We start from the raw sequence: 27,430 nt of genomic DNA, 5'->3' as shown, positions 1-27,430 counted from the left end.
TGTCAGGATACAGGCAAAAACCCTAGGGTCCTTTAATTCCATAGGGTAAAGCCCTTTAGAATCTGCCTGTTGTTCACTGGCCGCTGAGAACCCAAAACCGAGAAGGAAAACAAGTCTTCAGCTTGGGGGCTAAAAGAAACAAGAGGACATTGACTGTAATCTATGGGTCACTGCACCAAACTTGGCATGGATGGGTTGTTGCTGGGGTTTGGGGGGGATGGAGAAAGGAAGGGGACTGGATTTCTGCCCAAGATATACTCAATGCTGCTGGATGAAATGGTGAGAGTGATTTTTTGCTTTTATTTCTAATATGATTCTCTAAAGATGGGAGAGTAGAAAAAAAAAAACATTCAGAACCATGGGGTGTGCACCTTCCCATAATGATATTGTCAACAATATGACCAGGAGCGGTATTCAGTTTTGGAAAAAACCCAAGACAATTTTGTCAGCACGTCCAGCAGGCCCCGAAAGACTGTCTATCCCTTTGCTGGTTAAAGGTTCTACCTGCTATGGCAATGGAGAAGCCTCATTTCAGGGGCAAAGGCAGCAGGTGACGAAACATCAGGATTCCAGAAGGGAACAAAACATGGCACCAAGTCTCCATCTGTTCCCTGGGAATCCCTCTCCAGGCAGGAAAGAACCTGGAAATACGGCCCTCGAAGCTGAAGCAGCCATGTCAGAGACCATCAATTCTCAGAAACACTTGACTGAGGATACGCAGTTAGAGAGTCAGAGCTCCTCCAGGGAGGACTTCTATTGGAATGAACAGAAGGGATACGGTGCCAAGGAGTCTTCTAAGAAAGGAAAGACCCCCACCGGCCACATATCAGGGAAAGAGAGTTGCTACTGTCAAGCCCAAGACTTTCCTGCTTATGGGCCCAAAGACAAGGTAGATTTCCCTGAACCCCTGGTGAAGGCTCACCATAGGGCTTATGCCTTTCTGCACCCTAGTCTCTCCAGGTATGAAGCAATCCTGGGCATAGCCCATGAGGCTGCCCAAACCCAACAGTACCTCCAGCAAATGGTGGAATTCCTGCTCTGGCGCTTTGATGAGATCAACAAGCTCTTGGGAGAGATCGCCAATGATGGAGAAGTCCTCCTCCAAGAAGCTGGAGCCCATCTGGCTTGGCCAGCTGGAAAGGAGGACCCACCATGCCAGCCGGATCTCCTACAACAACTGCTACAATACACTGCCGACAGGATGCACATTCTCCATCACACGGTGACCTCCCTCACCTCCAGTGTTCTGCAGGACTCCAGTGGCTACCTCCACTCTGCTGCCCAACATCTGGACAAAAAGCTAGAGGCTACAGGAGAACTGGACCAATGCCTCCTGAAGGCTATCAGGCTCCTCAAAGGCTGCGTGGCTGGCTCCAGTGTGCCCAAGGTCGATGATCGACCTCTGTATTCTGAAGACAGTGGCATCGGGGCTGACAATGAGTCTCTGCATTCTGTGGACAAACTGGGGAAACAGGTCAGCTGGGACTCTTTGGATGAGCCCACAGAAAGGAAGCCTTGGGTTTCAACCCACAGGGAGACCAAGGGGTTGGCAGAGGCCTGGCAGCATCACCCATCGGTGCCAGGGTCCAGCAGACCCCAAGACTGTGCTCTTGAAACACAAAGAGCTCACCTTGCTGCATTGGGTATCCCTTTATATGCTGATGAAACTCTAGCAAATACACCCTCCTGGTCTCTCCAGCTGGGGAAGAGGTCTTCACATAATGCCTTAAGAACCCAAGCCCCTGAGAAAGAACATTTCAGAGATTCCAGGTCAACAGCTCCTCCGCTCCTCACTGATGAAGAAGACAGCCATTCAGAGGAGGAGGAGGACAATGATGATGAAGACAGAACCACTGGCCTGAGTCACAGTCAGAGAGAGACTTGGTTCTTGAGGCCAACCACTTCCCCAGCTCTCACGGAAAGTATTTTGTGGCCACATTTCAAAAGAATCGAGAGCCCCCAGGCCCAGGAGATGATTCTCAAGATGAAGGATGCAATTAGTGAAAGAATCAAGTTTGTCCCTGCTCAGCCAGCACACAAGGAATGGATGGAGGATGAAGAAAAGAAGATAATCCTCCCTGCTAGACCAAGCACAGTCAGCGAGGGCAGGAGGTCGTCTGGGAGACTGAAGAGATCCAAGTCAGAGGAATCTCTCAAGGGTCACACTGAGGACCCCACACTCCTGGAATTGCAGAGGGTCCAGAAGGATCTCAGCCAGAGGCTAGAGATGTTTTATGGCTTCCGTAAGAAAAGGAAAACGCAGAGCAAAGAGGAGCACCATGTCCCCAGAACAGCTATGTTGTGTCTGGACAGCAGAAGTAGACCCATCCAGGGCTCCTCCATTAGCAAGCTGAAGGCCTCCCTTGCCAAGAACCTCAGCATTCTGCCTAGTCAGGAAAAGATTGTCTTGCAGAAACCTGATCCCAACTCTAAGAGTCAGCAACCCAGCAAAGGGAAAGCTGAGACATTTTCAAAGGCTACCACACCTGTCCAGGAATATATATCCTGGGAAAGAGAAAACGGGGCTGCTGAGACCCAAGGGTGGAATGGTGAGGGATGTAGCCCTCGACCATCTGTCAGGAAACTCATCGAAACGTTTAGTCCTACTGAAGAGATGGTGACGCCAATGAGCCCTAGACCCTCGGGGGAGGTCAGTGGCACCAAGAAATTTGGCGTTCCCATCATGCCTTCCAGATTTCCTATTTATAGAGGACTTGCTCCTTTGTATCCCAAGCACCAGATTTCTCCAGGAACAGCTGGAAAAACCCCCAAATTGGGCCAGAATTGGAGGCCCTTTGCACCAATCTTCACACCTCTCCCTAGAGTGGCTCAAGTCTCCAGGAGTGCTCCAAACAGTGAAACAGAGGAAGATTTAGAGGATCTCCCTCCCCCACCTCCAGAAATCCTGATGGACAACTCATTCAATTCACTGAAGACCCCTGGAGATCCAGAGTCTGGAAGGTGTCCAGCTGAAGTGCCCAACAAGCTTAATCCAGGAGGGCTTCCCCCCACCAGGAAAACATCAGCTTCCCAAAGGCTGAAGGCTTCCCTGAATCCCATTGACTTACTGCCTAGTAAAAATATGCCCAACCCCATCCCTCCCAGTGGCAAAGGATCAGCGGACACCAAAACAGAGAGGAAAGCCAGAAATCTATCCTTAGAACTGATTCAGGCACCTGGAACCAGCCACAACCAAGAGAAACTAGGTGTGGCCCAGAGACAGTCAGAAGCAGAAGAGGCTGCAAGTCTGAACAAGCAGCCCCATAAGGTGATACCTCTGCCCCACCCCAGCAGCACAGCTGGGCTGAATGGAAACAAGGAAGCCAGCATGCCCAGGCCACCCCGACCCGAAGAGCTGAGGCAGGGCCAAGAGAAGAGCCCAGCTCTGGTCAGGAAAGTCTCCCCTACAAGGATACACTGGGCACACAGGACCGAAAAGAGAAACCTTAGCCCACCTGCCTCACACAGACCCACAGGGCTGCCAACCCAGCAGAGCCTTTCCCATGTACAAAGACAATCTAGCCCCCCCTTTTGCCCTAGGACAAGCCCTCCAGTCAGGGCCAAGACTCCTAGCCCCCCAACAAGCCCCAAGACAATAAGCCCCCCAGCATCAAGAAAATCAGCTTCTCCACTCCTCCAACCCAAACATCCCAGTTCTCCCATAGAAGTCCCTCAGAGCCCCTCAGCTCCCCAAGAGCTCTCAAGCCCACTGGTCAGTCACAGAGAAGTGAGCCCTTCTTCCTCTGTCTGCACCCCTACCCCTCCAATCTCCCCATCCCAGGAACCCAAGAAGCCAAGCCCATGTGGGCAGAGTGATCCAGCCCCAGCCAAGGTGACCCCCAACACCTGCTCCATATTCTGTCCTGCAACCTCCTCTCTGTTTGAAGCCAAATCCCTACCCTCCCCCAAAGGATCACCCACAGAGGGTGGGGAGCATCCGGAGATAGCAGCAGAGTCTAGGAGAACCATGGTGCTGCCAAGGCAGTGGGGGGAGCCCCAGAGGAGGATGGCCTTGTGTGCTCTCAACCCTCAGCCTTTCATCAGAAGGACTGCCTCTGACCATCGGCCAAGAGTACGCCTCCGGCTGCCGGGCTCAGCCTCTGTCGGGACCATGAGTGAACTGTGCAGCCAGACCAGGTAAGACTGGCCCCAAGCCCATTGTCTTATAACTGTATCATGTCATGGATGTTAAAGTGGAAAGGGTCCTTAAAGAGCCTCTAGCCAACAGTCTCAATTTAGAGGTGAGGAAACAGGGCTACAAAGCCAAAGTGTTCATTAAGAGGCAGTATAGTGCAATGGAAAGAGTCCTGATGTTGACTAACTGGGGATCAAGGCAAGCCAATTTTCCCTTCTCTGACCCTCAGTCTCCACATTTATAAAATGGGCCTAATATTTGCATGACCTACCTCACAGGGGAATTGAGACAGCATGGTATTGTGGATTGGATGCCCAGTGGGGAGTCAGAACACATGTACCCAAACCCTATCTCCAGCCCTTTAGTGGCCCTGGGCAAATCACCTACCCATTCTTGGCTTCAGTTTACTCATCTTTAAAATGGAAAGGAGAATAACCGTCACCTTTACCTCATGGGGCTAGTATGGGAATCAAGTGAGATACTGTAGATGAAGCCCTTTACAAACCTATTTAAATGTCAGTGTTATTGCATTGAAAAGGCCTTACAAGATCTCAAGGCTGTGGAGGGTAGGTAGCGCAGTGAATAGAGCACCGGCCCTGAAGTCAGGAGGACCTGAGTTCAAATCCGGCCTCAGACACTTAACATAAAAACTAGCCATGTGACCTTGGGCGAGTCACTTAATCCCAGTTGCCCTGCCTTCCCCCCTCAAAAAAAGGGCAAAAAAAAAGATCTTAAGGTGATATGTAAACATGAGTTTTTGATGACTGAGTGACTTGCCCATGTTCACACGGCTAGTTAGAGGTAGAGTCAGGATTTGAACCCAGGTAGAAGCATGAAATGTTGGAGCCAACAGGGCCCTCAGAAATCTTCTACCCCCGTCCCCCTCATTTGTTGTTGTTGTTGTTGTTGTTCAGCCATTTTCAGTCATGTTGGACTCTTCATGGCCCAAGGTGGGGTTTTCTTGGCAAAGATACTGGAGTGCTTTGCCATCTCCTTCTCCAGCTTATTTTACAGATGAGGAAACTGAGGTAAACTGGGTTAAGTGACTTGCCCAGGGTCACACAGATAGTAAGTGTCTGAGGCTGGATTTGAACTCAGGTCTTCCTGACTCTAGGGCTGGTGCTTTACCCACTGCACCACCTAGCTGCCCCTCATTTTACATCTTACAGAATAGGAAAGGGATGGAAAGGGTAACTCACCCAACAATGTGGCCTCCCTGGGCTCCCTATTCCCTCTTCTAGAAAACAGGTTTCCGTGCAGGAGAACTTGACCTAGGCAGTTCTTACAGCCCTTGCTTCAGTAGCAGGGAAGGTCTGGGTGTTAGGGAATGTGCAGATTCCCCATCCTGACACCGAGCAGGCCTTCCTGTTTCCAGAGGCAGAGACACTATCATCTTTCTAAACTGAACCTAGCTTTTCACTCTCATACAGGGGAGAAATAAAGTCTCAAGGGATGTCTGGCTTTAAGTCTGTTTTGACTGCTGTTCCCTGGGGTCATAGTATGTTAGAGGTGGGAAGGCCACTGGAGCAGTAATCATCATAACCAAGTCCTGACTGCCCCTTTAGCACGGCATGCAAGAAGATCTGGGCAAGTTCTGCCTCTAATTCAGCTTCTCTGGGTTCATCTGTCTCCTCACTTGATCAGTGATGGGATGGCAGCCTTCACCTCATCATGATTGTGAGGCTGAGTTGAGATATTGTAGGTCAAGCTCTCTGCAAGCCTTCAAGCGCTATGTAAAATGTCCACTATTGTCATTACGTGGTGGAGATGGATTGGTCAAAAGCTTCTAGATTTAGAGCTGAAAGAGACCTTGGAGGTCATGTAGGGCAGCCTCCCCAGTGAGGAAACTGAGGCCCAGAGAGAGGAAATTACTTCTCTGACTCACCCGGCAAATAAGGTAAATAAGTAGCAAAGTCAGAATTTGACCTCTGACTCCAAATCCATTGTCCTTTTGGATGTGGGAGTTATTACGAGTTAGGTCACCCCCAGCATGGTTTGCAAGGACTTGCCCAAGGTCATGTTTCTGATTAATGATAGAGGCAGGGGTAGACCTCAGGCCTTCAGCCCCGTGTCCCATCTATTTCATCAGTGCTCACTCATTCATGAGATCTGAATTACCCTTCACACTGCCCTTGGGGCTTGTCATGAAGTGCTTTATGGACTGAGACATGTTTGATTTCCATAGCAGCTGAATAGGGGAGGTAGCAGAGTCACAATTTGAACTCAAACCCTTTGATCACAGATTTAGGTCATTTAGTCCAACAGCCTCGTTTTCCAGGTCAATTACCTCTCTCTCTCTACTTTTCCCACCCTACCACCCACCTTCCTAAGTCAGCTTACAAAATTGTTACTGCTGTTCAGTTCTTCCAGTCCTGTCCGACTCTTCATGACCACAAATGGGGCTTTCTTGGCAAAGACACTGGAGCGGTTTGCCATATCCTTTTCCAGATCAGTTTAAAGATGAGGAAACTGAGGCAAACAGGGTTAAGTGACTTGCCCAGGGTCACACAGTCAGTAAGTATCTGAGGCCATATTTGAACTCAGGACTTCCTGGCACTGGCCCTCTAGCCACAGCACCACCTAACTATCCCTGGAAGCTCACAAAGAAGAGTGGCTAAATGGTATGTGGGAAGGCTATGGCCCCTGAAGCACCAGGGAAAGGAAGATTTACATTAGAAGATCACAGGTCTGGAACTGGAAGGGACTTCTGAGGTTATCTAACCCATGCCTCTCATTTTACAGATAAGGAAACTGAGGCTCAAAGGTGAAGTGACTTTTCCAAAGTCACTCAGATAGCAAGCAAACAGTAACTGTCAGAGGACGGATTTAAATGGAGGTCTAGCTTTACCTTAGATTATGTTTGGAGCCTTGCCCAAGATCACATAAGTGACAGAGCTAAAAGCTGAACCAGAGTGATTCCGAATTCAGGTCTCTTTCCATTGTACTCTGCTGACTGCATATCCCTACCTAAGGTGGGGTCAGAGAATAGATTTCAGGAGGTACATAAACTTGGATGGGGAAAAAATACATCTTTGATTTCAATGTAATTCCAGTGTAACCTTATGCATATTATTTCATGCTTTTAGACACATTATTCTGAGAAAAGGCCCATTACCAGATTGCCCAAGGGGTCCATGACACAAAGCTGAGATTCCCTCCCCTAAAGCATGCTGGATGCTGTGTTAGGCTCTGGAGATTCAAAGACAAAAACAAAAACGATCCCTGTCCTCAAGGAGCTTACTTCTATTTTTTAGCCAACATTAACTAAAATACCGTGATCCATGGAATATTGTACGTGATCATAGTTTAAAAACTATATGAGTTTTCCAGGCCCCTGGAGGAAGTGAAGTATGTATTATTTACAAGAATCTTTCTGTGATGTTGCTTATTTCTTAAACCAAAGATGAGTTGCCCAAAGCTGGGAATCTGGGAGCAAATCATTAATGTTACTCCTCAGTAATTAGCTTGTTTTATCATTAGAGCTCTAAAGAGAAGCCTTCCTGGAAACTACTGGCTTGAGGAGGAACAATTTTTTAAAAGCATTGATTAGAAACTCTGGCACTTCCAAGCGTCAGGAGCCAGTAATCAAACAACATCAAATGGTGCAGGAATAAAATCCCACTCTTCTTTTCTAGGAATAGAAAAGCTAATGAAAAGAGCACTTTAATTTGTAGTTAAAGGACCTGAGTCAAATACCAGCTCTGCTATGGTGCCACCCGTATGGTCCTGGGCAAATAAGTTCTTTGTTGTTCAGTCATGTCTGACTCTCCATGATCCCATGGACCACAGCACTTCAGGCCCTTCTGTCCTTCACTGCCTCCCAAAGTCTGACCAAGCTCATATTCAATCATATCTGACTCTTCAGGATCCCATGGACCACAGCACTCCAGGCCCTTCTGTCCTCCACTGCCTCCCAAAGTTTGACCAGGCTCATGTTCATGGTTTCCATGACTCTATCTGTCTGTCTCATCCTCTGCTATCCCCTTCTCCTTTTGCCTTCAATCTCTCCCATAAAACAATTTTTGTAAAATGAGGGAGTAGGACTAGATTATCCTAATAAATTTGGAACAGTAGTAATACAGAAGAGATACGAAGTTCTTCAGTCTTGAAGACCTGAGTTCACATCCTGCCTCAGACATGTATTAACCATGTGACAATAACAGCAACTCCCTTGCAGGGTTGATGTGAGCACAAATGAGATAACCTAACCAGAAAGCTTTTTGTATATCTTCTTTTTCCATTTTATCTTATTTTTATTGCTGTCTTTTGGGTTTTTTGCTTTTTTTTTTTGAGGGGTGAAAGGCAGGGCAAGTGGGGTTAAGTGACTTGCCCAAGGTCTCACAGCTAGTAAGTGTTAAGTATCTGAGGCCAGATTTGAACTCAGGACCTCCCTACTCCAGGGCTAGTGCTCTATTCACTGTGCCACCTAGCTGCTCCTCTCTTTGCAAATCTTAAAGTGTTACCCAAATGTTGCTATTATTATTGTTAATTTAGTTGAAAGAGATTTTTAGGATTTACTTAATCTACTCCCCTGTCTCCAGACAACACAGCACCTAATGAAGGTCTTTCAAAACTCTGCATTTTTATGATTCCTTAAGATTATGGGATCAATTTAGATCTACAAGGGATCTCAGAGATTTAGGTCAATGTTTCTTAAAGGGTGGTTCTCCCATCACTGAGACCCTTTCAGGGAATCCATGAGGCAAACATTTTTATGATAATACTATGTTTTAATTTCTAATTGTTTGGTAATTAAGGAATTATCAATAGGGCAGCTAAGGGGTGCAATGGACAGAGTGCTTGGCATGGAGTCAGGAAGATTCATTTTCCAAGTTCAAATCTGGCCTCTAACATTCAATAGTGGTGTGACCCTGGGCAACTCACTTAACCCTGTTTGTCTCAGTTTCCTCATTTGTAAAATGAACTAGAAAAGGAAATGGAAAACCAACCCGGTATCTTTGCCAAGAAAACCCCAAAGGGGGTCACAGAGAGTTGGACATTACTGAAAAACAATTGAACATCATTTGGCAGCTGGGTGGTGCAATAAATGAAGTGATGGGTCTGGAGGCAGAAAGGCTCATCTTCCTGAGTTCAAATCCAGCCTCAGACACTAGTTGTGTTAAATGGCAAACAACCCCAGTGTCTTTGCCAAGAAAACCCCAAAATGGGATCACAGTCATCAAATTCTACTGAACAACAACAACAATTATCAATAGGATATAATCCACATAAACAAAAGCTCTTTGGGGGGAGGCCCTCAATAATTTTTAGAGTTTAAAAAGTTCCTGAGACAAAAAAGTTTGAGAGCCACAGATTTAGGCCAATCCCCTCACCTTACAGAGGAAGATACTGAGGCCTAGAGAGATGTACTACATTTTCCAAGAGCACACAGGCAGTAAATTAAAGAGCAGGATTGGAACACAGGTCTTCTGACTCCTGTACTGTGCCCCCCTCTCATGTCCCCCATGATTTCCTCTAGGTCTTCCAAGTATAAAGCTGGCTACTGAGTATTAAGGACTGTGAAGGGGACCCCTGAACTTGTAACAGAAGCAGACCAACTGAAGGGGGATTTAGAAATGTACATAATCATCTCAGAGGTAGCATTTCCACAAATTTATAAAATTTCAGAGCAGGGATGGATATTTAATGAAGTTCATAAAGTTTGACACCCTCATTTTGACGATGAAGAAGCTAACCTCACAAAGGAAAATTTAGACTTGCCCAAGATCCCATAGTGAGGTGGTAGATTTGAATTCTATGATCTTGAAGAACCACAGATATCAAGTATGCTTCTGGGCCTGGGGCAGCTGAGGTGTAGGCCCTGCTTGACCCTAGGGTCATGCTTTGAGACAGTGGCAAAAAGGCCATGTAGTTTGTACTTAGGGCAGGATTATCTAACCCATGGCAACTTCCCCATCTCACCTTGAAACTGTGAGTGCAGGTCGATGCAACTACAGCCAAACTCTGTCTGCCTGAGCTCCCTGACCTTCATTGGTGGAAATTCTGGGCCTCTCTTATTTTTCCAGAAAAGGAGAATGATGTTTATATCCTGTACTTAGGGATCAGCAGCTCGAATGACAGTTCTTTTGTGGGTGGAGGAAGCTTTAAGCCTTCACTTCTAAATCCTTTGATGAGTCTTAAGGTTTCAGGCTCTGGGAGATTTCATAAATTCAAAAGGGGATCAGCCTGTTTCCTTAAATACAAAGTAAGAATTCTGCCACAGGTCCCTCCAACACCTGCTCGCTTTTACCCCTCTCACTCACCACCCACCTTCCTGAGTCAGGTTACATACAAGGCTGGCTGCAAAGTGTGTGGGAAGCATGGAGTCCTTGAAACACTAGGAAAAGGGACGGTACCATCAGAAAGCATCATGGGTCTAGAGCTGGATGGAGAAACTGGAGCCCAGAAAAGTTAGGTAACTTACCCAAGGTCACACAGGTAGCAAGAAGCAGAGTTAGGATTTGAATTGAGGTCTTCTGACTCAAGGACTGGGGCTCTTTCTACTGTTGCATGCTTCCAATCTTTCTACTGTAACCCTTGAAGAACTGGGGTAAAAAATGGGTAGTCTTAGGCAATCCATGGACTGGTTTGCCACTGTAACATAACTCAGGGAAATCACATCTGACTATGAAATTTAAAGGAAGCTTATAGGAGCATGGGCTTGGGTCCTCCTGTTCCCATCAGTCCTCAAGTAATTTGGCAAAGGGTTACCTGTCCCCTCACTCTTCTTGAAGGAAGTCAGTACTATTCGATCCCTTCTTTTGAGTGCTACAACTTTTTCTTCTTGCCTCAGTTTGTAGAGTGGGCAATCAGATTCAATATAATACTTCTTTTTCTTCTTGTTCAGTCATGTCTGACTCTTTGTACCCCCTTTAGGGCTTTCTTGGCAAAGATACTGGAGTGGTTTGCCATTTCCTTCTCCAGTTCATTTTCACAGATGAGGAACTGAAGCAAACAGGGTTAAGTAACTTGCCCAGGGTCACCCAGCTAATAAGCATCTGAGGCTGGATTCGAATTCAGGAAGATGAATCTTCCTGACTCCAGAACCAGTGCTCCATGTACTGTGCAACCTAGTTGTCCCTGGTTCACATTTTTATAATGCCTTAAGGTGTATGTGTATTATGTGTGTGTACATATATATGTATGTACATATGTGTTAATGTATATGTGTATGTGCATGTATATGTGTGTATGATCATAAATAACCTTCAAGGTGGGAAAAAGGTAGTAAATATTATCATTCCCATTTTACGGATGAGAAAAATTGAAACTCAAAGAAATACCACGACTTGCCCAGGGTCACACAGCTAGTTGGTAACAGATCTAGGATTCTCATCCAACACATGGTATTATATTTTTCAGAGGTAGAAGGGATCTTACAATCCATTTAATCTAATTCACCCATTTTTTTAGAGGAACCAAAAGCCCAGAGGTCAAATAACTTGTATTTGACCAGTAGGTAGCAAGAGCAGATACTGAATCAGCACTTTGGACAGCAATCCTTTGAGCACTGGCCCTGGAGTCAGGAGGACTGAATTCAAATGTGGCCTCAGACACTTGACACTTACTAGCTGTGTGACCCTAGGCAAGTCACTTAGCCCCCATTGCCTGGTGGGGAGGAGCGACTGGCAGCAATCTTTCTACTTCTGACTATTAATCCATGCTCTGTTTTTAATATGCTCTCCTTTAAATACTGGATCAAGGAACAGAGCAGAAAGGTAGAAGAGATATGGAGACCAAAGGCAAAAGCTTTCTCCCTCAAAGAGATACCTATTAAGGAGGGGGTCGGGGCAGAGAGAGCAAACAATGGCCCATAAATCCACTGGGCCTTGGACCTATTCAGGAACAAATGATCCTGGCCAGAATCATCTGGGAGGTCAGCTCACTGTCTGTACCACACTGTCTCTTTTGGGTTTTTGCTGTTACACTGCCTTACAATTGTTCATGTCAAGATCCAGGTCTGGTCTCCCCAGTGAGGTTATAGAGGCCTGAAGGCTGGAGGGGACCACGGGCATCTCAGTGGATGCTTGAAAATCCTTGTTTGTATGACTGCCAATAAATGGAATTCCACCACAATGGAATTCACTGGGTTTTGTGGGTGGGAAGCTACAAAGGAACTTGGGAAAGTCAGAACAAACAGATCCTCAGCCCCTCATCTGTTATCTCGAATGTGGACCTACTCCAGCTTGTATTCCTCTCTCCTTGTATGGTTACAAGGTACTTCCAGTACAAAAAGAAGTGTAGTAGAAGGACCACTTGTTCTGAAAGCAGGAGGCCTGAATTTGAGCCCTTGCTTCCGCACTCATTATAGTTGTGCGGTCCTGGACATCTTACTAAGCCTCAGGTTGCTAGTCCATAAAATGGAGGTAATGATACTGGTACTACCTATGTCGATGAAATCACAGATCTGCTTAAACAAAATCATGTCAGAATCAACGGTCTATGAACAGAATCCAAGTCCAGGAACTTGCTAAATTATCCCTTCCTTTGTTGCTCTTTCCCAGAGACATAACCAGGGAATCATAAGTGGGTCTTTGACCCAGGGTAACTAAATTTTGAGAGGGCTGACAGCATTCTTAATCCTTCAACAGCACAGCAATAACTGAGATCAGCACCTAGTTAGCAAAATAATTACTGGAGCTAGTAAGTTACCAGATGGCATCCCAACAGCTGCCTGACCCTCTGGCCTCCCTAGGAACATGGAGGGTACATTCAGTGCTATTTGCCCAAGGCATGAGTTACAACTGTTCTCTCCATTGTATACTAAGACCCAACAAATAGCCCCCTGAGCACTCAGCACTGTGTTAGGCACAAAGGGGAAAACAAAGATGAAGGTGAGACAACATGTCTGCTGTGGAGGAGCTGACAACCCAGCTGGGGAGACAGTACATCTAAATGACACAGGAGAGTAATGTAGGGAAAGCACAGGATTTGTGTTTTTCATGGAAGTGCTATCAGGTGGGAGTCCAAGAAAGGATGTAATCAATTCAATTCAATAACATTATTCATCATGGACCTGCCTTTTGCCAGGCAGTTTGAGGTATTGAGGAAGCTAGGTGGTGCAGTGGATAGAGGGCTAGGCCTGGAGTCAGGAAGACCTGAGCTCAAATCCTACCTGAGACACTTACTAGCTGTGTGACCCTGGACAAGTCACTTCATCCTGTTTGCCTCAGTTTCCTCATCTGTAAAATGAGCTGGAGAAAGAAATGGCAAACCACATCTTTGCCAAGAAAACCCCAAAAGGGTCATGAAGAGTTGGACATGACTGAAAGCAACTAAACAACAATATTAGGCATTTAAGATACAAAGACAAAAATTAACTAGTACCTTCCCCTTAGGTAGATTTCCTTCTATGGGGAAGAAATGGCTATACACAAATAAATTCAAAGGGATATACTAAGTAATTTCAAGGGGGATGTAGAGTGCTGGCTACCAAGGGGATCAGGAAATCCTCCAGCAGAAGTTGAGGCCTCAGTCATGTATAGAAGAAAGTTACAGCTTCTTCAAGGCAGAAGGAGGGAGGGAGGGCCTTGTAAATATGGGACACAGCCTGAGCAAACACACAAGGTCAGGAGATGGGTCGTCATTTTTAGGGAACAGCTAGTAGGACAGTTTGACCAGAAGAGAGAAAAATAGCATGAAGGGAGTAATATGAAATAAGACTGGACAGGCAGGCAGAAGCCAAATTATCGAGGGTTTTAAATGCCAGGGATTTTACATTTTCTCCTGGAGGCAAGAGGAGCCATTGAAACTTTTTGAACTGAAGAGAGGCAATGTCATTCAGACTTGTTCATGGAATCATAGATCTAAAGTTGGAAGGAACCTCGTAAGCCATCTGGACCAACCCCATTTTACAGATGAGGAAACTGAGACCCAGGCAATGTGAAGTGACTTTCCCAGAGTAACATGAGTAATACTCATTCTAAGGCAGGATTTAAATCCAGGTCTTCTGACTCCAGAAACAGTGTTCTTTTTCACTGTACCATATGCATTAGAAAGGTTATTTTGGTAACTATGGGTGATGGACTGGAGAGGGAAGCAGCAATATGCCCTTTTGGAGTAACTGGATCTCTTGGGTAATTGTCATCCACTAGGAGTGTCTTTTAAAATAACCCCCCTCTAGTATGGACTGGATATAGAGGGAGGCCTCATCTAAGCCCTAGCTCCTCTTTTCATCTCTTCTTGGGGGGAAGAGGGCAAGGCTGGCTCCAATAGTAATGGGCTCTCATTCAGCACTGGCCTAGGGACTTGCAATGGGTTGCCATTGGGTTTCATTCTTTGACTGTGCCACTTGACGGGGGCCTTTGGGTACACATGTGTAGGGTTATGTCAGCAAAATGAGCCAGGTTCAGCCTTACATTTAATAAATGAAAGCTGCCTTTTGAAAAGAAAAACCAGAATAAAATTCCAGCCCCTACAGCATCCAAAGGGCATTGCTTGGTTGAGAATTGCAGGTATTGGGCATCAATAGACAGAAGGATGTGATCTTTTGTTGTAGATTAACACTGAGTTATTCCCGTTTCTACAGTGCCAAACACTGGGCTAGGTACTGTGGAGGGAGAGAACAGAGAGAGTAACACACGGTTCTTACACTGAAGAACCTACATTTGATTACAAAAGGGAAAAGGACGTCCAGTGTACCAAGGGTTAATCATAACCACAATGCCCATGTAAGGGTCACAGAGCACTGTCCTTACAACTCTATTAGACTATAAACTCCTTGAGGGCAGGGGCTGCTTTTTGCCTCTTTTCAAAGAGCATTTAGCATAAGGCCTGACACATAGTGCTTATAAAATAAATATTTTATTATTATTATTATATATTATCATATAATATTGCATATAATATATGATTATATATAATATTATATATCATTATTAAATAAAAATAAATGTTTGCCAATTGATTGAATTTTCCGGTGAAGTAGATTCTAGGGGTATTAAAATTGCATTTTCTAGAAGAGGACATTGAGGATCAAAGGGGTTAAGAGACCAGCCCATGGTCACATAGTCAATTAAGCATCAGGGCTGATCACATATCCACCATGCCTTCTATAACCCTATATACCTCTATTACCCTGTTGTTTGTCTTTCTTCTTTGCAGCTCAGAGGAGAGTCCTCCAAAGGAAGCATCCCCTTGGAATACCCTCTGCTTATCGGACATGAAGGGAAGCAGCAAGTGTGCATCCCACCCTGACCTGTACGTGGTCGGTCGAGGGTTCCAGAGGGAGTGAAGGTCTGGACCAAGTCAAAGTGCCGCCGAGAAGCCAGTCCACTGGGGAGGCTCTTTCAGACCCCAAGCCAGACTGAGCTGGTGAAGACCAACTAACAGCCACCCAAGACCTGCCCTGAGTTTGAAATGATGCTGCCCAACGCTGAGCTGGGCTCTTCCATTTTCTGGGGCACTGTGGGGAGCAGGGGACCCAGAGAGGTTTGGATGCCATCTCCAGGGAATTCAGCTTTGCAGACCTCTCCTTTCCAGCCAAAGGGTCCCTTGAGCTTGGGATCCAGGAGGAAGGAGCCTTTAGAACCCTGGGCCATGTTGCCTATTCTTTTAAGTACTAGCCTTACCCTGGGGATGAGGGCCCAGGTTTGTTACCATTTCTTCTCTCTGTAGCATTTTATATCTACATAAACCATCTCAGAAAGGTCTTCATTAACTTTGGCTGTGTTTCTGCTGTAATGAAGAGTCAGAAGGATCTTTAAGGCCTTGAGGTTAGAAGACCTGAGTCTGAGCTGACACTTATTAGCTGTGTGACCTTGGACAAGTCACAGAATAACAAAAATAACTGGCATTTATAAAGCACTTTGAGGTTTGCGATTTTCAAAGTTCTTTGCACACATTTTGTAATTCTCCCTCATCTGATCCTCCCAACAGCCCTAAGAAGCTGTTCCTTTAAGGATTGTTACCCCCCATTTTGCAGATGAATGAAATGAAGCTCAGAGCAGCTGAGTGGCTTTCTTAATGTTCACACAGCTAGGGTCAGAGGCAGGATTTGAACCCAGATCTTTCCTAACTCCCAGTCTGGTGTTCTTTCAGCTATTCTAGGCTGACTGCAACTTAAAACTCTCTGAGACAGTTCCCTCACCTATAAAATGAGGCTAAAAATAATTAACCAGCAGTTGTTGATTATTGTCCTGTTCCTATTGACAAGGAGGATTCAGCAGTAGGTGTGCGCGCACTCACCCTGGGAAGTGCTCCGCGGGTGGCTGTGTGCTCCACGGCCTTACCAGAAGGGGAATCCTGGGAAAGTGCCCAGCTCTAGACTCAGAACTCATTCTCAGAAGGGGGTGCGTCATCCCCAAGCACTGATTCTCTCGGGTTGGCTGCGCCATCTCACTGGTCTAAGGGCTGTAGTTAGCATGGATTTACCCAATGAGAATGCCTCTGAGCCCCCACCTCCTCCCTGAACTGGCCACAGCCCACTGAGTCCTAGCCTCTAGGACCTGCTTCCTCACAGGAGTGGATACTGTACACCGTGCTTCATTCTTTCCAAAGAATAAAAGGAATAAACAGTACATAACAAGACATTTACCCCACAGCTGTATGCCCATTGCTTCTCGGCTCCACCCAAGACACCCTAACCAGCCCATAGGCAATCCCAGCCCCAGGAGTTCTAACAAAGACAAAGTTAGTAGACTTAGCCTCTCCTGTGAGTAGACAAAGAGCATACAGAATACAGCCTAGCTTCTGACTTTTGTGAATGTAGTAGAACCAGTCACTAGAATGGCCCAGGGACTCGGGATCTAGATCTCAGCCTCTCTACTCCTGCGGGTCATGGAGCTATAAAAGGGTGCAGGCAGATGATCTGATAGCTGGAGTTTTTTAGTTTTTTCTCTTTTTTCCAATTTATTTATTTATTTTTAGTTTTCAATATTCATTATAGCTGGAGTTTTTAAAAGAGAACTTTAATTGCTTCTTGCTGCAGTCCCATTCACCATCTTGCCCCCTGGAGGCAGCTGGGTGATGAAGTGGACAGAGCCCTGGGCTTGGAGTCAAATCCAGCCCCGGTCACTTACTAGCTGTGTGACCCAGGACAAGTCACTTGACCCTTGTTTACCTCAGTTTCCCCAACTGCAAAATGGGGATGATAATAGCACCTACCTCCCAGGGTCGTTGTGAGGATCAAATGACCTATTTGTAAAATGCTGGACACATAGTAGGCACCATACAGATGCTTATTATGTTCCCTCCCCCTTCTCTTTTCTTTGTCTCTGACTGAGACCTGCAGTCTGCATTTCATATAACTAGGAGCTATCATATATCCCTCTCTCTCCCTGCCCCCCAACTCTTTTCTTCTTATGGTTGGGGCCAATACAAGGCCCCAATTGCACAGAATTGCAATCATTCAATGGACATCCATGTTTTATCCCCCATTACACTTATCTGTGGTATAATAGATAGAGAGCTGGCCTTGGAGCAAGGAAGGCCTGATATGTCTTTGACACATGCTGGCTCTGTGACTCTGGGCAGATCTCTAAGACTGCAAGTTCCAGAGAAGGGTCTGATCTGCATTGATAGAAGGCATTTCCTATACCAGGACCCATCCTCAGTCTTATATTATCTTTCTTACCCCAGTCCCTGAGTGAGTTTCTATTTCTATTCTGTTTCTAAAACTCTGAGGGTCTTTCCCCTCCCAGACTGATTCTTTTGTGAAGACAAATTAGACCATCTTTTGCCTGGTTCTTACCTAGCCTTAAATCTCTGAATGGGTGTTGGTTCAGACAAACTGAGCCCTGGGAAAGACCTTAGCTTAAAAAGGCCGAGGTCTCCCCCTGCATCCAGGGGCATCACAGGTTGTTCTGACCTATGCTGACACTGCACTCTGATGACTGTGGAGGAGAAAGTAAGGTTGAGGACTCTGAGCAGTTCTGCCTCGCTAAAATCACTTGTAAGTCAAGACATCACCCTCCTGAAGACATTGATTTTCTTTGGAAATGAAGAATGAACAATACCCCAGTCCCTATCCTTATATTACCCACTTCACAAGGGTGCTGAGAAAAAACATTTTGTAAATCACAAAGCACTATAGAAATAGGAATTATTATGATGGGAGCTATCAAAAAAATAATATGGATAATACTTTACCTCTCTTGGAATTATAAAGTCTTTAACATGCATTTACTCTGAGGCTCTACGTAGCAAAGCTGCTTACTCCGGGGACATGGGGTTGAAGCAGGATCTAAGAATCAGGTGGTTCCCCCGCCCAAACTCAACTTTGCCTCTCTTCTCATAATTACCAGTATTTTATGTGTTCTGGTGAGGCCCTGAAGCTATGATGACTCTGTCTCAATGGACCTACAGACCTTCTGCCTTCCCATAGCAAACAGTATATGCGTAGCATAGGAAGGGACCTCCAAAAGTCTCAGAGACAAAGGGATCCTATTCTTCTTTGGCTGTGTGCTCAAGGCAAAAGGATCGGTGTGAGTAGGTCATGCACATTCCAAGTCTTTGTGCTTCCTACAGCAGGAACCAGGTAGAAAATGACATCCTGCAAACACCACCCCCTCCCTCGCCCTATGAATAGGCTTATTAGAGGGTGAAACTGTGGCTCATGAAATAGGACTTTCAAAAACCCAGGAGGGAAACTGTCGCTGTTTCTGCATTATTATCTCATACTGAGAAGAAGGGAGCAGACAGAAGGAGGAAAGGCAACTACTTTGATGGTATCTTCTGAGCAGCTCTGAGAGTCACCTTGGACTGAAAACACCTTCTTAACCATCCTGCTCTGCCCTACCCTGCCCTACCCTCCCATTGGAGGCAGCTAGGTGGCTCATGGAGAGAGCGCTGGAGTCAGGAAGATCTAAGTTTAAATCCAACTTCAATACAGTTACTAGCTGTGTGACCCTGGACAAGTCACTGAACCTCAGTTTCCTCATCTGTAAAATGGGGATAACGATAGCACTTACCTCCCAGGGTTGTTGTCAAGATGAGATGAGATGCGCAACACAGTGCCTGGCACATAGCAAGCATTATACAAATGTTAGCTATTATTATGATTGTCTTGTTTAGTTGTTTTTCAGTCATGTCTGACTCCTCATGACCCCATTTGGGGTTTTCTTGACAAAGATAATGGAGTAGTTTGCCATTTCCTTCTCCTCATTTTACAGATGAGGAAACTGAGGCAAACAGGGAGAAGTGATTTGTCCAAGATCAAAGTGATAGTAAGTGTCTGAGGCCAGATTCGAACCCCAGAAGGTGAGTCTTCCTGACACCAGGCCCAGCACACTCACTACCCACTGTGCCACCCAGCTGTTTATATTTATTATGATGATCACTTGGCCCCAAATCTCCACCATCATCAAAATCACCCCTTTGTGTTACACAAACAAAATTATTTTGGGAAGTTGTTCAAGTGTCCATAGCTCCCTGGGGGCTGGGCTAGATGGCCTCCAAGATCTGGTCCAGTTGTCGGTCTAAGATCCTTTAGCCCCACCCCACTAACACCATCAAAACAGACTTTTTTTTTTATATCAGATTAGCTATTATCGTTTTGGATGCGTTAAAGAGTATGTGTCCTGACATGAGAAGTACATTTCAGTGGGTTGGGTCAGACAGTCCAGGAACAGCGGGACAAACAACAGCTTCCTGGAAGGAGGCATGGGGCACTGACCATGGCAGGCAAGTCCCCTGGGGTGCTCAGTGGGGACCCTGGCTTTTACCAGGACAGCACAAGGGCCTGCATTCAGAGAAGAAAGCACAGGGTTTGTAGAGTATCAACAGTGTGAAGCGACATCGCCAAGCTCCACTCAGCAGGGCAATGGAGAAAGGCCACGGGAAAGGAGGAGCAGACATGGGAAAGGGGTCATGGGGGTGGGGTAGGGAGCTTCTGCTGCCCCTCAAATAGCTAGTCAAAGGCCAAGCAGTTCAGTAAGGGGCCAGAACAAGGACTCCCTCTCCCATGGCCCCTTCCCATGGCTACCCCTCCCTTCCCACACCCTATCTGCTCTATGTTCCTAAACACCCCACCCATGCACACCTCCCCTTGAGGTTTGCAGAACATAGTGAGAGGCTGTATTATAGACAGATGAAGACATGGAAATCAGGAGAGCAAAGGTGGGGATAGGGAGGGAAAGAGGAAAGATTTTCCATAAAAGCTTGTCAAATGAATGAATGAATGAAAAGGAGGAAATGATGGAGTAGAAGGGAGAAAGGAGCTGAAGAGAAAGGAATGTGGAAAGGATAAGGCCCACTCTCTCAGGAAATAGAAGAGAAGGAAGAATAAAAAAAAAGGTTAGAAGGAGACAAAGAAGGCGAGGAAAAAGTAGGGTAGAAGAAGTAAGTCCAGAAGAAAAAGCATGGGCCCGGTTCTCTACCCACTGAATGGATGTGTGTTGTTGATCATATTGCTTTACCTACCTGGGCCTTAGTTTTTTTTTTTTAATTTTTATCTTTATCATTATTTTTTATTTTTATCTCATTTATTTTTATGTAAAATGAGGCATTAAAAGATCTTTGAGGTCCCTTTCAAATTTAATATTCTGTGAATGTCTAACCACTGAGGAAAAATATGTTGGGACAGGGAACAGACATCTAAGTAATTTTTCAAAGAGACGACCCGACATAAATGATAAATATGATGTCTAGTCTCTCTGAAGCAGCTCCCAAGAGGTATATCCAAACATCACGTGGCATGTTTTTAAAAAGAAACAAATTGCTGGTGAGACGGACCCTACCAGACACCCAAAACAAAGATAAAGATGATAGGCTTGGTCCATATAGATAGAGCCAACACCCTTCTTCCTCCCATTGTTCCCTTGATTTGTCTGTCTCTCTTCCCTTCCCCTTTTCCCCTGGCTCAGGACAGCACTATGGAAGAGAGAGGGGATGTTTAGAGGCAGCATTAAAAGATTCATAGGTTGGACAGCTAGGTGGTGCAGTGAATAGAGTACCAGCCCTGGAGTCAGGAGGACCTGAGTTCAAATCCAGCCTCAGACACTTTAACACAAAAACTAGCTGTGTGACCTTGGACAAGTCATTTAACCCCAACTGCCCTCCAAAAAAAAAATAGGTGCCAGGACGGTCTGCATGCTTTAAAGAAAGAATTCACTTTTAAATTTATTTCTGGTTTGAGAATTGGATTTAAATTTGAATTCTCTGAGTCCTGGATCAATGGATTCTGTCCTCTATTCACACAAAGGGATGCTGATGTACAAGGTTCTAACAACTGACAAATACTGGGCCCTTTGAAGTCAGCCTGAACATCAAGAGGCAGATTTAGACCAGACTGTAATCTGGTTTGTCGTGAGGGAGAGACTTTGGTTTAGACTATCAGCTGTTCTCCGGTCTCTGTGCTGCTGCACTGCCTAACACTAACTAGTCTCTCCTCTCTGCCTATTAAAAATCTTCTTTCTTCAAAGGTTGGTTCAGGTGCCACCTCCTCTAGGAAGTATTCCCAGATTGCCCTTGCTGGACACGATCTCTCACCACTCCATTTTTCTTAGCACACTTTACCCCTGTGATTCCTAGCACACCTTATCTCTTGTATTATAATTATTTGTAGTGCTTCGTTAGATTGTAAACTTCTTAAAGGCAAAAACTGTCATTTTTCACATTTGTATCTCCAATGCCCAATAATGGTGCCTTGGGCAAATTCAGCACTTAATAAAGGTTGGTAGAGTTGGATGGAATTGGGGGAAGGTGCTGGATTTGGAATCAAGGATTTCTACTTTGTGTCCTAGGCCAAGGCTTTTACCCCCTCTGGGCCTCAGTTTCCTCATCTGTAAAAACAAATGTGTTGGTCTAGTTTAGCCCAAAGGTCCTTTTCAGTCCAAAATCTATGCTCCTATACTATGTGCTTTAGTGACTTTAAAAGTTCAAACTAGGGAGACAGCTGGGTGGCACCAGTGGATAGAGCACCAGCCCTGAAATCAGGAGGACCTGAGTTTAAATTCAGCCTCAGACACTTATTAGCTGGGTGACCCTGGACAAGTCACTTAATCCTGTTTGCCTTAGCTCCCTCTTCTGTAAAATGAGCTAGAGAAGGAAATGGCAAAACTACTCCACTGTCTTTGCCAAGAAAATTCCAAATAGGATTACGAAGAGTCAGACATGACTGAACAACAAACAAAACAAAAGACTTTACTATGTGCCAGGTATTACATACCAACTCACCTTACAAATGAAATAATCATTTGATCTTCACAACAACTCTGAGAGGTAGGTGCTGTTGTATCTCCATTTTACATATGAGAAAGCAGAGGCAAACAAAGGTTAAGTTACTTGCCCAAGGTCACACACTTAGTAAGTGTCTGAGGATGGATTTGAACTCTGCTCTTCCCATTCCAGGCCCAACACTCTATCTACTGTATCACCTAACTACCACAATGTAATGTTTTGTTTTTTCTTCAGTTATATCACATTCATATAGGAGTAGGGAAAAAGGAAGTAAAGCAGCCAAGGCCGCTTAAGGAATATGACTCGATGACCCCTAAGCTCTCTTCCAGCTTCATGATCCTATAAGAAATGCCTGGTCAAAGCCAAGGTCTGGGAAGAACCACAAGGAGACAAGTTTTGTCATAGTCACTATTTTCCCTATGGCCTACTCGAGGAAAAATAAAAGAAGGAAGTATTTGCTGACCCACATGATTTATTTTTTTATTGAGGGCTAATACTGGACTGAACTAGGTCTGACACTGGGCAGATGTAAAGCACAGCCATTCCTGCTCCAGTGACTTTACTGTTAACAATAAGCTGATAATTCAGAAAGAAAATACCTTCATAGTCAGACTCTCCTCTAAAGTCCTCCTCTGAAGTTTTATTGGCATATGGAGGTCATGCAAGGCTATGCTAGCAGAGTCCACATGTTGACAGGTTTCACAGAGCTGGAAAAGATTCCGATCATGTCCCAGCCACAGGCTGAATATCTGTCACACAAGGACCAGCCTCACTAAATGCAGGAAGACTCACCACCGGAAGGGCAGCCACTAGCTAATGATTTTATTTTGGTCCTAGCACTTAAAAAAAAAATCTTTCTATTAACAAGCATCTTTTTCACTCCTTTATATCCTCCCTTCCCAATTTAAAAGAAAAAAGAAAGGAAATACTTGAAATGTACTTAATCGAGCAGAACAGATTCCCACATTGTCCACATCCAAAAATGTATGTCTCATTTTGCATCAGGACCATCATACCCTCTCTTTCAGGAGGTGGATAGCATGTTTCTTCACTGATTTTCTGGAATCATGTTTTGGTTCATGTACTGGTAGGAGTTATGGAGTATATCAAAGCTGTCTTTACAATGTGATGGTTATTGTGTAAATTGTTTTCCTGGTTCTGCTCACTTCACTGTGCATCAATTAACACAAGTCTTTCCATATTTCTCCAAAATCATCCCTTTCATCATTTCTTATTTCACAGCAATGTTTCATTACAAATACCACAATTTTTCAGCTATTCCCTAGTTGATGGATATCCCCTTAGTTTCCAATTCTTTGCCACTATATGTAATGAGAATGTAAATTTTAAAGATCTTCCCTGCCCCTAGGCTAAAGTGCACCTGGAGCCTGGGGTGGGAGGCTTGTTTTTCAGTAGATACTTTTTGATTGGCCAGTGGGTCCAAAAGGTTGTTACATTCTCTGAGCCAGGAGAAGGCTATATAAGCCCTGATGTGTAGCTTTGTATTGGGGGCTCACTTTGAGAAGTGTTCTGTGATTTGATCTGGATTCTGGGAAGCCGTTGTCCAGAGCCCCCTGGCTTTGAAAAACCCAGATGTTGACTGGGTATGGATGTAATGGTTGGACAGTTTGGAAATCTGTCTACTTGATCTGTTTCTGTCTTGATAATTCTGCCTGTATACTTTGAAGTTCGGGGTGCTGACCTTTTTCTCCTGAACGAGGTAAAGGATATATGTCTGACTGATTAAAGTAAGCTTGTTAACCCATTTTGAGTTGCTTTCCTTTATCAAAGCAGATCCAAGAACCTGTGGTGGCAGCAAACCCTGAGGACACTTGGGGTGCTGGCTGCTACACTATAAAACCAATTACTATAAATATTTTCACATGTGTGGGGTTCTTTTCCTCTTTTTTGATCTTTTTGGGATATAGACCTAAAGGAGATTTCACTGGATTAAAGGATATACACAATTTGGTGACTTTGAGGCAGTTCTAAATTGCTTTCTAGAATGACTAGAGCAATTCATAGTTGAACAGGGGACTAACATGCCTGTTTTTCCACAGCTTTGCCAACATTTGTCATTTATCTTTTTTTGTCATCTTACCACAGTAATTCAAGGATACTATTCCCTAAGGCTTGGAGGGCATTTTGATCTGCAAAGGTGGAGGAAAGAACTAAACCAATGAAATCTCAAAGTCCATATCAAATATTTTTCATTTCTGAGCTACATAAAATTAAGAGCTTTCAAAATATAGTGACCCTAGTAAAATAAATCAAAATGACATGGGAACAGAATGCAATATATAAAATTCCTACTACCCTAACTGCTTTCAGAGTGACTGTAGAAGATATTTACAACCCAAAACTTTTTTCCAATTACAATAAATGTGGGCATTTTAATCTACCCATGTCTGCGAAATATTAAACATAAAAGAATAATAAAAAGATAGCTATTTTTTTCCTAGGACAATTGAATAATGGTGATGATGATGATAAGAGATTGTTTCTATAGAAAGTATGTGGTCCAATGGAAAGAATGATGGATTTGGAGTCAGAGAAGCTGGATCTGAATTCAAGCATTTACTTACTACCTTTGGTGACCTTGGGGGAGTCCTTTAGCCTTTGGTCCTTAATCTTCATCTATAAACAGAAGGGATTGGACTAGATAACCTCAAGGTTCCTTCCAGCTTTAAAACTATAATCCCATGGTGCCTTAAGATTTACAAAGAGCTTTACATATATTATCTCATTTGAAAAATATTTAAAACAGTTCAAAAGAATCCTTGGAGTAAGAGACAAATAGAATATAGTGGCAGAATATCAGTGGCATTTTGCTTGGGTGTGACTTTTAAGATGAAATACAACCTTCCTCTGCCCCTAATGCAGGTCTGGAGGTGAGTGGTTCTTTAGCATAACTGGAGGTCTTATTTCTTTCCTCCCATTACCTTTTAGTTCCATGTCTCCAATAACTTTATGTTGGTATTCAACAAAGGGCAGGTGGAACAAAGTTAACCTTCTTTCATTCTGAAGTGCCCATGTTTGACAAGACCTGTCTCCTAAAATCCCGCAGGGTGGCTGACAAAGGAGTTAAGAAAATTTATTATTGCTATGAAATAAAATGGTCCTTTGCATGTAACCACAGTGAATGCAGCCCATAATATATGCATTGAAATGGGCATGGATTGATGGCTGCCATTGCCTGCTGACTCCCCCTCAAGTTCCCACGATGGTGGAGAAAAGACACTTTTTCAAGTGGTCCCATGCTAAAGACTGTGGTCCGTGCCTGTGGTCTGTGCCTGTATTAAGCAGACCTTGTTATACTGCGGTATCATTTACTCATGGCACCTGCCTGAAGTTTATACAAAGTGCCATTAATCCATCTGGACATTTTTATGAAATGTAATTAAAGGTCCATACCCCACACAGGGGAGGCTGTCCTTAATTCCCTCGACACTTTAAGTCAGTTTTATAGCAGAACTCCTGACATTGCTGAGTTGATTGCACTCACAGGGTCCACACTGTAACTAGGTGGAATTTCCCTAGGTCCTTCTAACCAGTCCTGGGAACAGAGAAGCAGAGTGAGAAGGGAGATATAGAGACAATCTGGCAGCCAATAGGAGTCAGGATCTCTTCACGCTTGACTGATGGCACCAGGAGGGGATAAGTGATGCCTGTGGGGGGCCCTAGGAAGGCAGAAGAAAGAGGAGAGCAAGGCAGAGACAGAGAGCTAGAAAGAGAAACAGAAACAGAAAAAGGGAGAGAAAGAAGAAAAGGAAAAGGAGCAAAAAGGAAAAGGAAGGGGAAAGAAGGAAGAAGAAAAGTTATTTGTTTTTTGCATTTTTCCCCTTTTATCTTTATCTCTTAAGAAGACTCCACAGTATGCCTGCGTAATGAAGCTGGAGAGGACCACAAAGGTCATCTAGTCCAAACCCCTCATTTTACAGATGAGGAAACTGAAATCCAAGAGGTTAAGCAATGAGGCCAAAGTCACACAGAGGCCAGAATTGTGCTTACTGAACTGTCTCATTACAATTCACTTTAATCCATTCTGTCTTGTATTGTTCCTAGGTGGAAAAACAAAACATCCCAGGAAGACAAATAAATGTGGATCAAGCAATCTGCTCCCCTCCCATCCTTCCCTTTAGACCACCTGCAATACCAAGAAATATTCCATTCTCAAAATTCCCCACTACTGCTGCTACTTTCCCAGGGGATGATCTCTCCATGTCAGTTGTCTCTTATACTACAAGGAGAGATGGGACTTCTGGGGAGAAACAGCCAGAATAGGGATAGCCTCCTTCCCAAGAGAGAACGTGCTTTATATTGAAAGGGTCCCGAAGCAATAGAAACTAGGGGAAATGACATAAAGGAAATGGGGACTTGGGAATAAAGACCACCACCATGAAAATTATTTATCATTTGGGTTTTTGGAGAGGTAGGGAGAAAGTTGAGAAGAAACCACAAGCCCTTTGTGATTTTAAAAGCTATTTGTCTAGTAATTCATGATTTTTGACACTGGATAATTTCCTGACCCTCAAAATTCTCAAGGTGAACCTAGTGTCAAATGGCATCCCCCAAGAAGGTTATTATAGAAGGGCAACATTTTGGGGGGAGAGGTAATTGGGATTAAGTGATTTGTTCAGGGTCACACAGCTAGTGTCTGAGTTCAGATTTGAACTAGGTCCTCCTGACTCCAAGGCCAAGTAACTTTTTTCAAAAAAGTAGATTTAGCAGGAACAGCTAGGCTAGGCAATTGATGAAAGAACAGATAGAGTGCTGGGCCTTGAGTCAGGAAGAACTAAGCTCAAATCTGACCTCAGACACTTACTAGCTGTGTGACCCTGGGCAAGTGACTTAATCTGGTTGCCTCAGTTTTCTCATCTATAAAATGGGGATAATAATGACACCAATCTCCCAAGGTCAAATGATATAGTAATTGTAAAGTGCTTAGCACAATGCCTGGCAGATAGAAAGCCCCCTATAAATGTTAGCTGTTATTATTAACCTGTAGGAACTAAAAAAAATGGTAAGACTAAACTTTAAATGGCATGTAGTTTCTTACCTATGAAAAACCAATACTTGCCTAGAATATTACAACAGCCTCCTAATTGGTCTCTCTCTTCCAGTCTCTCTTCCACACAGAGACCAAGAGGATATTCCTTAAGCACATCTGACCACGTC

General features: G+C 44.6%; 1 protein-coding gene across 1 annotated transcript; it reads left to right on the top strand.

The window, feature by feature from the left end:
• Positions 1 to 225: 225 nt before the first annotated feature.
• PCARE (photoreceptor cilium actin regulator) lies at positions 226 to 15,560 on the top strand. Its single transcript, XM_069072290.1, has 2 exons — positions 226 to 4,137; positions 15,239 to 15,560. Exons 1-2 carry the CDS (start codon positions 359 to 361, stop codon positions 15,366 to 15,368), a joined length of 3,909 nt encoding a protein of 1,302 aa, XP_068928391.1. The 5' UTR covers positions 226 to 358; the 3' UTR covers positions 15,369 to 15,560.
• The last annotated feature ends 11,870 nt before the right edge of the window (positions 15,561 to 27,430 follow it).

This window comes from Petaurus breviceps, unplaced genomic scaffold, assembly GCF_028583685.1.
Source record: "Petaurus breviceps papuanus isolate PSGF00001 unplaced genomic scaffold, PetGlider_PUasm1.0 90845, whole genome shotgun sequence".
NCBI lineage: Eukaryota > Metazoa > Chordata > Mammalia > Diprotodontia > Petauridae > Petaurus > Petaurus breviceps.
The sequence above is the reverse complement of the archived record's forward strand: the minus strand, read 5'-3'. Positions and strand labels throughout refer to the sequence as shown.